Source organism: Hippocampus bargibanti, linkage group LG17 (assembly GCF_051943395.1).
Source record: "Hippocampus bargibanti isolate YZ-2025 linkage group LG17, ASM5194339v1, whole genome shotgun sequence".
Lineage (NCBI taxonomy): Eukaryota > Metazoa > Chordata > Actinopteri > Syngnathiformes > Syngnathidae > Hippocampus > Hippocampus bargibanti.
This window is the reverse complement of record NC_142750.1, coordinates 9,777,038-9,788,137: the sequence shown is the minus strand read 5'-3', so window position 1 is coordinate 9,788,137 and position 11,100 is coordinate 9,777,038. Positions and strand designations below refer to the sequence as shown.

At 44.8% G+C, this 11,100-nt stretch overlaps 1 protein-coding gene across 1 annotated transcript; it reads left to right on the top strand.

Annotated features, from left to right (window-relative positions):
* The first annotated feature begins 610 nt into the window (after positions 1-610).
* LOC148885630 (uncharacterized) lies at positions 611-10,334 on the top strand. The gene is given in 5 exon segments (XM_089019230.1): positions 611-2,027; positions 2,918-3,445; positions 4,784-4,943; positions 4,945-5,020; positions 5,564-10,334. Coding segments are annotated over 5 exon segments (1,314 nt in total). The 5' UTR covers positions 611-1,675; the 3' UTR covers positions 5,762-10,334.
* Positions 10,335-11,100: the final 766 nt, after the last annotated feature.

Here is an 11,100-nt window from a genome sequence, read left to right as displayed (position 1 = left end):
CCAATGCGCACGCGCTCAAAAGTCCCGACAGCAACGCCACCGCCCTCGTGCGGCCATGTGGAGAATTTTTCAGGTGTGTCCGCCCATACTGATGACGATGCTTTGCTGTGATGGGATGATTCACGATAATTGAGTCATACAAATCCATTTCCAGTAAAGTTGGGAGGTTGCGTTAAAGCAAAAGTGTCTAGGTGTCCAACTCATTTTTTGAGCGCAGGCCACATTGAATGCGGTTTCCTCTCGGGGGGCCGTTATGAATTTGGGGAAGCCATTCAAATGTTTCATCCCCTCCACATATTACATATAGGGCGCACAAGAAATTAATGAATAACTTGTTCTCAAAGTTGAAGTCAAAAATAATGACAGTTATTGTGGTTTATACAGGACAATTTGAAATTTTGGTTCAGACTGTAGCAAGCGTCATGGAATTTCACAAGTTTGATTTGCTTTCGCGGGCCAAATGAAATGATGCGGCGGACCAGATTTGACTGACGGGCCTACACTTTAACTCATATGTGCTAAAACATATATTTAAAATAAAATTAAACGATTTGCAGATTACGTCCAACCTATATTTAATTGAATACACAGCAAAGACAAGATATTCCATGTTCAAAGTGATACTTTATTATTATTTCAGCAAGTGGTGATGATTAAATGTGGTGTGTCGCTGATGGTGTACACTGGACTTGTTTGGCCAGCGTGGGGATCAGTTCCTACTCAGTGAATATGGGTGAGAATGACCATTTGTATGTGACTGACTGGCAACCAGTTCAGGCTGGTGTTGTCAGCGGTGTTGAAAATGGATGGATGGATTCAATTTTATGGCTGCCAGCAAGCTGGGAAAGGTGATGAAAAAAAAACTGAGAAAGTTGTTTGGACCTACATCCACAAGTGCAACCTAAAACTCACTTATGCGAAGCAGAAGCAATTTATCAACATCACCCTGAAACACTGGTCGCTTTTCTGGGACTTAACTCATCTACATCTGATACAAAACGGGAAAAGTGTTCTGACTGATTCCTTTGATTTGTTTGGTCCTGTGTTTTGGCGACTTGATTTACTTACAAATTTTAATTTAGTATCAAAGACTTTTACTTGAATTTTAACACAAAAGCAAACATTTTACACAAAGTAAATCCAACGTCAATAAAGCTTTTTGTTGAAAAAAAAGTAGCCTGGTGACGCCACGACGCCCCTGTTCACAAAGTACCGTAAAGCGTATACAAAGAGAGCAAATTATTTAGATCAGAGTTTTTTTCTTGGGGTGGCGGAGGGATATATCTCTGTGTAGCGCATGAACTGGGTTCGGTTTAGCGTTCGTCGGACTGTAATATGCACATTAAATCAACTTGCTTCTACATCCGAACTAATCTGCTTCCGCCTATTTGGAAGACGCCCTCGCCTTCGAGCGACCAAACCGCCATCCCACAACAAAATGGCGTCCGCACGTGTGGGCGGCAAACGCGCCGCGCATCGCTTCGGATCATTACGGTAGATCCGGAGGGAACGCGAGGGAGGCGGGAGAGTTGTGCCAGAGGACGCCGACCGAGGAGAGCATCCAGTCGGCCTCAGAGACCAAGCGAGCACGCGAGCGAGCCGGCCCCTCCGCACGCGACCCACCCTCACTTTGGCCAGGCGGCGGAGGAGGCGGCCCTCGACATGAGCCGCTAGCATGAACGGAGCCGTGTATATTCCGTTCTTCCAGGGCCAGCTCGAGTCCGTGCTGGAGCAGGTGGTACAGCTGGCCGTCCACGAGATCAGCTCCACTGTGGGCTCCAGCCTCAACGCGCTGCTCCTCGAGGCCGCCGCCCAGGAGCAGGAGAACCGCCGGCTGCGCCTCCGCTTGCAGGCGTGGGAAAGCGACCGCGGACGGAACGAGGAGGACGCCGAGGAGTACCGGGACAGCCAGGCGGCGGCCGCCGGGGACGACGGCTCGGACGGGGTCAGGAAGAAACCCGAGCAGCCGACCAAGCCCCGCGGACCCACCGACAGTCGCCGCCTGGAGCAGAGGGGCCGAGTCGTAGGTAGGTGGGCGGTCGCCCGTTACACAACAACACAACACAAGGCAGCACAACACGCATGCCAGACATAGTGTTACGTAATCCAACGTTCTACGTCACGGGGCTCTTGGATGGTTGACAGTCGCACTAAACGCGATGAAGGAAAAAAAACAATAATTGCAACGAGTATGTGAAATGATGGCAAAGGATCACGTGCTAGGCGGGTCGGGGGTGTGGTTTGAACGTGGCAGGGGGCGGCCCGTGCCCCTGCTTACTGCTGTGTTCACAAAACATAGGTCAAGGGTCACAAGTGCACTTGTTTTGGCCGTCATTCACTCGCCCTTCATTCCACCTAAACAATGTCCAAGTTGTGATTTTTGTGGCTTTGCACCTGTGGGTGTTCACAGCTTACACCAGCAAGATGGCGGCAAATTACTTTACATAATCAGCCAGTGCTGACAGCTCAGTTGTTTTGGCGGAAAAATAAATCTGAGAAGGTGAGGAGAAGCATTTCCATTCTTTTTTGCGTAGCCACTCAAACAAACACGTCGCCGAATACTGTACTTCGCCGGGGCCACCATTTTGAAATCATGTGATCAAAGGATGTATTTGGATTGGGCACCTTTATTTCTGCAAGTAACATTTACGGGAGTCCCTTCTCAAGCTTCTTCATGTAAACGTTCATGGAACCTTATTGGTGGAAAAAGATGACCTCATGTTATTCAGCAGCGAATTGATTTTACTGTGGATTTCAGAGATGCTTGTTCATTTTTTTTCCCAGAAAATTTCACAAAATGGCAGCCAAGGTGCCATTCGTTTAATGCTGAGGAAAAAGTACTTTGGATGAATGTGATTTTATGAGAAATCCTTCAAACAGTTTTTTTGTGTGTGTGTGTGTGGGGGGGGGGGTGTAGAGCAGCTGAAGTCCGTGATGGAGCGCGTCCTACACTCGGCCCTGTGCCAGCTGAAGAAGATGGTGGAAGCATCGTTTGACGACCTCCTCCTGGAGATCACGCAGAAGGAGTGTGAAAGGCAGACGCTGCAAGCCCGGCTGGACTGCAGACGGGTCACCACGCGCCGGGAGGCCCGAGACAACCCGGGTTCACCCCACGGGTCCGATGCTGCCCCCAAAGACACCTGCCCTGAGACGGCTGAGGAGAAGGGTGGCAATGGCGGAACAGAGGACAAGGCCAATGCTGTAGCATTCGGTCACGAGTGGTGTGGAGATATCTGGAAGCCGAAATTATCGGTGGCAGGAGGTGGGGTGGGTGGACGCAGCTCAAGTGAGGACCCTGAACCCCCAGTACCTCCTGTTATGGCGCTGACCCTTGAGTCGCACCCGCTGCAGGATCCTCGATGGACGCCTCTAGAGGCCATGGACGTCCTCTGCTCTGACCGTGATACCTTGCCTCCACCCGCTGCTCCCCCGCTGACCCCTTCAGGTGAGTGGAGACAGCCGACAAAATGTCACTTGAAAATGAATGGATTATGACACAATAAATATATATAGCTAACATCCGACTTACGACCAGCTCGACTTCGGACCACCCGTACTTACGACCATGTATGTACAGTGGGACCTCAATTGGTCCCGGCTTAATTACGCACTTAATTGGTTCCCAGACAGAGTGTGCAAGGTGAAAAAAAAGCGTGTATCCCAAAAATAATTTCCCATAAGAAACCATTTTTGCTGTTTTGCACCCTCGTGTGCCTTTTATTTTGTGTAGTTAGTGTGATTGCGTGGAGTGCCGCCACCCGCCCACTAGCCTTGCTGTTTTTGTCACTTTTGTTTTGCAAACCTTTTACCGCAGGGGCTGTCAAAGTCATTTTTTGCTGCGGGCCACATTGTAGTTATGGTTTCCTCTCGAGGGCCATTATGAATTTGGGGAAGCCATTAGAATGTTAAATCCCCTCCACATATTACAAGTTAGAGCGCACAACAAATTAATGACTAACTCGTTTTCAAATCTGAAGTAAAAAATAATGACTGTTATTGTGGTTTACATCCAAAAATATGAAATTTCGGTTAGGATTTTAGCAAGCATCATGGAATTTTACAAGTTTGATTTACTTTTGCGGGCCGAAAAAAATGATGTGGTGGGCCGGATTTGGCCCCCGGGCCTTGACTTTGACACCTGTGTTTTACCGGGTCCGTGTCATCTTGGACCCGCGCTTTCTGTTAATAAATCTTCTGCCTGCACCAACGCCTCTGTCACCTGCTTGGCGATCCACCACCACTCCCTACGTTCCCACTCGTCAGCTGCCACTGTCGTTGTCGGAACGTGACAGTGTTGTGTCACATTATTTATTTATTTTTTTTTTTTTTTGCCTTCAAGATGGCGCCGCGTGATTGGCTGCCTTTACAGCAGCTCCTGTATTTTGTTTTTGCTGCTGTGAATTGTACATTTCTCCAGTGTGAGGGAAATAAAGGCTCATCTAATCTAATGTAATATCCCTCAACCACGATTCTCTTCATTTCCAGTTTTCACCGTCTTTTCTTCTCTTGACATTGAACCCTTTTATCAGTCCACCGAGTGACCTTCAGCTGTCGCTGAAGCAAGTTTCGCTTCCTTCGTTTTTTAAGGCAGCTTCGTGAGGCCTTTATCATGCATTCGCCCCCGCCGGTTGGCTGACAACAGCTTCGAGAAAGTCCTTGAAAAGCTTGCGTTTGAAGTACAAACATCCAGATGATAAGGATCATTTTTTCGCGAGAGACAAAATGGAGTTTACGATTCAAATTTGATCCGTTGAGCTTACAGTGGCTTGCTTCACCCAAACAGGCAGTTGGGGCATTCACTCATCAGCCTCCATGTTGCAACGTCTACTGACCGCGTCGCAGCCCCCGGATGACCACCCGGGCGCCACGCACAAGAAACTGCAGGATGTCAGAGTAATGCCCACTGGCCAGGGCACCAAGCAGCAACAGGAGGTCGAGGAGGAGGGAGGAGGAGCAGGATGATGAAGACAGGCACGACCAGGAAGAGGAAGAGGAAGAAGAGGAGGAAAAAGGGAGGAAGGTACTGTTGCCATGACGACTGAGATGCATGATAAATACATGGTGCCATTTGAACGACTGTCATGCATTTTTTTCATTTTTGTCGAAACTGCCTGACTCTCCATTTGTGATTTCCAGGCATGGGTCAAAAACATTTGAAATGAGCAATTAGAAATGGAATAATAAATATTTGCATTCAAAATAAGTACGGACACTCCCCAACTTACGAACGAGATACATTCCGGAGCGTCGTTCGTAAGGTGAATTTGTTCGTAAGTTGCCTCCGTACTATATTTTGTATGGAATGTATGTTTAAGGCTTATATAAGTATATTTAAGGTTTATATAAGTCTTTTAGGCTTGTATAAGTAACCTGTATTGGCTTCTACTGAAAAAGAAACATTTAATAAAATATATGCTTTATAAAGATATGTACATATACAACTACAGAGAATACTACATATAATACAACAAAAATGTTCATATGTACCGTTGTTCGTAACTTGAATGTTCGTAAGTAGGGGAGCGTCTGTAACTGCCGTGTGTATGTGTGTGTGTGTGTGCAGAAGAAGCGACGTAAGGTTTGGTCCGAGTGCGAGGATTGCGGCCGCAGGTTCAGCCGCGTGCTGCTGCTCAAAGCTCATCGGCAGATCCACGCCGATGCCAACGTCGGCATCACATCATCTCGTTGTTCACTCTGCGGCAAAAGGTTCCCCTCGGCCGGCCGCCTCCGGAGTCACCTGCAAGCCAAACACCGCTCGTGAGACGCCCCTGCCCCAGCACCCCCTGCTGCTACCCAGCAAGCCAACAGCAACGGTACCCATGTACACACACGCGAGGCTTTGTGATAAATGTGAAACGTGCCAAAAAAAGCGGGGGAGACTTAAGCTTCATCAAGAAGATGATCGTGTTTATTCCAAATCGGCGGAACAATCGATCACAGGTAGAGTCACCCCACATTTAGTGTGGGGGATGCATTCCACAATAGTCGCAGTATCGATGGAGACCTCACTTCTTGTATTTTTTTATCACTTTAGTCCTCACACGGCTCTTGAAGCAAATTAACTCTTTCAAACACACCGAATCATTATTAGAAGACACATTGGGTCAATGTGATTTGAGATAAGAGTGTTTTGAGTGACAAAAACGGGCAAGCGGGGAGTTTAACTTGTATCTCAAGGCATTTGGAAATGATGAATGATTCGCAAGGCAGTTTTGAACAGGTTTGCTTCAAAACAGGTTGACTACCGTACAAGTCCCAAGTCGACATTTCAAAAACACTTTCTGTCCTTAACTCATTCACTGCCATTCCCGGATTTTTTCGGGGATTCAATATATGACGTAGAGCGCCATTCGGTCGGGTTTTGGTTTTTCTTGCTGGTGTGCCGATAAATGCCTCTGGCAATGTTTCCACAAGGGGGCAGTATTTCCTTTTTTCCATGTTAGCGCTTTGTTCCAGCTTCAGCTGTTGTTAAAGCGCTACATAAACCAACATGTATGTATTACATTGTATTTTGGACAGCCACCCTCATTAGAAGCTCATATAACTCCAGACCCATATCATTTAGGAAATAACTATTTTTCTCTGAATACAGCAGAGAGTCTAAGGTTTTTTTTTACGCTGCATTGAATGTTTACGTAGTCCTAAAACTCAATACTCTGTGGGTCCTGGAATTTGAGTGACAATGACAAAAACCCTGGTGCTAGTTTGGCAGTGAATGAGTTAAAAATTCAGCAAGTGGCTGACGGATTGTCACCCGTGCACAGAAAGTGAGGTTCACGTCATCTGACCTCGCCAAGTTTGAACAAGTTGGAGGGCGCAGGAGCACTTTTGAATGAAGACAATCTTTGCGAACATTTTCTGAAAGGTCGCCGTGAAAGCTTGACTCATTGACCGATGTATTTGGGACATTGCGGGCATTTGCCAGTCTCTTGGCATTTGCCACCATGTTTTTTTTTCTCGTGTTGTGAACTCGTGAAGGTTTCCTATTGACGTCCCCTGTCGTGGCGATCCACTTGCACCTCCCATAGTCACATACCTCATTTTTGACTGCTTTCCACACACACACACACTTGTTACCTCAGCTGAACGCTCACCACTGGTTTATTTGCGTGGGGGACATGTTTGGAGGCGACGGTGGATGTTGCTCAGGCGCACTGACGAGAACAAACTCGTGACGGCTGATCCACAATGTGAATTTCATTGCTTTTTTTGTATTTGTCGTTCCTTGTGCAGAAAGAACCTCATGAGACATTTTCATCATGTTTGCAAACCACAGGCACGGTGCCAGAAGAAAGAAATTAGTTTATCATATTTTTGCATTAAAATGCGGAGATTGACAACTCTTTCATGATGTCATCAACCAGGTCGTGTGTTTCGGTCAAGGGACACTTTATCAATGTATGACAGGGTAGACTGATGACTATTGTCAGCCTTTGAGTCCATATTAGTCTCAGTGAGTCACATCTTCAAGTAGGTTGGAGGCAAAGTGCCCTTGATTTCGTCCCTAATGAGCTCAACTTTTTTTTCCAGTTCAAAAAAAAACAAACATAACTAAATCATATGAATTAGGAGGTGCTGTTGCTGGCTCGGCAAAGCTACTGTATCACATAAGCGTACTGTAAATGTATCAGATAAGCAGGTGTTATTTTAACGTAAGCTGATGATACAAAAGAAATCATTTATTTTGGCCTACAAGAGAGATTATTTCTATTTTTGCAAACTATTGCCCCATGCCTGACGAGACACATCAAGTTTACTCGCAAACCATTTCAGGGGTGTAAAAAATAACCTTATTTTCTTAAGAAAAGACCCACAAATGGCTTCACAGGCCCGTCATTAATAAATATTAGTGACATTTCCTGATCTAAACATCTGACGGGGCAAGGAAAAATGCCAAAAACCATTTGAGTGATTTATAAAAAAAAACAAAATGGAAAAAAATCCAAGATGCAAGACTCCCCCTTCTTGGATGAATAGACGGATGATGAGTAGGCACTATTTCTGTTTAAAAGACCTAACCCTACGCTTTGATCTGGTTCACCTTTGCTGTCTCTTTTTTATTTTTCTTTTAACTCAAATGCCTCCAAATAATGGCGGAGAATCCCCATTTGTGCCTCTGCGCTCATTGCTCCCGCCACTAGATGTTTGCCTGATTTCATCTGACATCCCACGTGAAACGTAGGACAGGGGTTTGTGATTGGCTAACCTTCGTGTTGTATTGAAAGACGAGCATAAACATGGGATGTACTGTACAAAGAGTTCCGATCAGGGAAATCTTTGATTTTGAGATACAGTGATACCTTGGTTTACGAACGCCGTGGCTTACGAACTTTTCGGTTGACCAACGTTAAATTGATGAAAATTTTACCTTGGCATACAAACTACTTTTCGGGACACACACAGAGCTGCCACAATGAGTGATGTGTTGTTCGCGAACAAACCCATTCTCCTAAAAGAAAATGGCAGCCGGCTTGTTTTGGTCCTCTATTCCCCGCCCCCAGTCGTCGGTTAAAGCCACGTGATATTTCAAGAACGCAGCAGTGAAGGGGGGGTTACAGACAGAGAGAGAGTGAAGCCATTCTCAAAAAAAGAAAATGGCTGCCGACATTTTTTTGTCCTGTATTCCCTGCCCCCAGTCGTCGGTTAAAGCCACGTGATTGGTCAAGAACGCAGCAGTGAGGGGGGGGGGGGGGGGGGGTTACAGACAGAGAGAGAGTGAAGCCATTCTCAAAAAAAGAAAATGGCTGCCGACATTTTTTCGTCCTGTATTCCCCGCCCCCAGTCTTCGGTTAAAGCCATGTGATTGGTCAAGAATGCAGCAGTGAGAGGAGGTGGTTTAAACATTAAAGAGACAGGCAGATGACAGAGAGAGAGTGACAAAATGGATAGAAAACAGTGAAATTTGGACTCATTTCAACTTTGATAGTTCAATGGCAGAGTGTAGACTGCGAGGTTAAAATATCCCATCAATCAGGCTCCACAAATAACCTGCACAAGCCATCTATCTGTACACTTGATGCAAAAAGCTATCAACCCAGCTAAACAGAACACAATTGATGAGGAACTAGGTAAAATTATCGCAGAGAAAGCACCTACAAGCGATCATCAAGATGGTGAAAGAAGAAGGCTACGTTCCTCATCAAGTGTTTAATGCTGATGAAACCGGCCACTCCATTCCATCAACGACCATCACAAAGGTAAAACGACTTTATTATACACTACAGTTTATTTCTTTAATTATAATACCATATCACATATATGATACATAAAATAAGGTATAGTTTGTGTAGTTTTAAGGCTTAGAAAATTATGTTTTATGGGGACCTGGCAACGGATTATTCTTATTTTAATGGTTTCCTGTCGGAAATTAATTTTTGGGATACACACTTTTCGCTTACACACTCTGTCTGGGAACCAATTAAGTTCGTAAGCCAAGGTATCCCTGTATTAATATCTTGAATGTTCATGTCTATATTTAGCTACTGTAACGACAACTCATTCAGAAAAAGGCCTCGTTATAGCGCGTGTAGTTTAAAGAGGCAGCGGAGTGACATCAGCAGGGATATTGCCAACATGCATGCACACGCCTCAAATGCAGATTCGATTCCCATCGCTCAAACAAAATTGTTTCTTTAGACTTTGGATGTTTGAAGCCTGGCCATGGGGATGGATAAATGGATGCTATACTTTGCCCAAAATGTTTTTCATGGAATGAGCAGTTTATCTGAACTGGCGAGTCTGGGACATCGAGGTGACATGATTGAGAGAGACATCATTTCTTAATGTCAACTTTCCACCCTAATGTCACACGTTGTCTCCATGTCCTAATTTCTCACTGTTCCGCTCAAATACATGCAGTCAGTCGATGGACCCCTCAGTGATATTCATATGATGTTGTCAAATTGTACGTTTTGACAGTGGCTGTGGTCTGAACAAACATTGGGACCTGATCTTAATGGACATGTTTACAGTTGAGTTGTCCCCCCCCTCTTATTTTAAAGCAACAGACTGTTTATTGCAACTCTTTCCTCCTTTTCCCAACTTCAAATCCAAACATTTTCTCCCCCCGTGTTAGACACACAAAAAGACTTTTGTTTTTGCTGACTCAAAGCAGTCTTGTGGACGGTGAAGGGAAGAAGCGATGCTCTTTGTCTAAATGAGCGTGCACACAAATGGGATCAATGGTGTGTACGTTTTGTAACGTTGCTGAAATTGTCTGTTTTTTTGGAATGCAATACTTTTGATACACTTTTTGTATTTGAATGTTGGTCATTGATGTGAACTTTTTAATGTTTTAGCGTCGATCAAGAACATCAATAAACGTGGACAAATGACCTGCATGTCAGAATGCTAATGAGCCTAAATTGAGGATGCTAATAGCTAATTGTGGTCTCGGGTTCAATGACATTCCATTTCACAAAAAATGCAGTAAAACAATTTACATATTGGATTGGATTAGCCTTTATTAGTCTCACAGTGGAGAAATTTACATTTCACAGCAGCAAAGTTATGAAAGGAAGAGTACAGGAAAGGAAGAAGGAGAAAAACAAAATACAAGAGCTGCTGTAAAGGCAGCAACTCTTGCGGCGCCATCTTGAAGTAAAAAAAACCAAAATAAATAATGTGACACAAAAGACAGTCAATTCAATCTTAAGCACTTTCTGCACTGTCTTTGTTTTATAAAGCGGCTCTAGATGAAAGAGAAGATCAAAGTGTCCTTTTTACCAGCGGATCAGGCACATAATGGCGTAATATGCACGTCTGCTACAAGCTAAATCTTGAAAGCTAACATGAAGCTGTAGCATCCATTGATGAAAAGAAATTGTCTCACATCTCCAGTCCCACATCTCCTGTCCCACGTAAATCCGCTTCAATTCCAAGCCGCGACAGTTCCACATACGGAAACAAACTCGTCTTGGAACATATAGTAATGTGTTTTATTGTCACTCTACACCTGTACAATGAGTTTACCAGTGTTCTCCGGTGTAGGCATACATAAAGTGAACAGGGAATACCTTGTTCAAGGATAACATGACACAAATCTGCCATCTCAATCACTTGCACTTTTTAATATTATGAATATAAATTTTAAACCAGTCA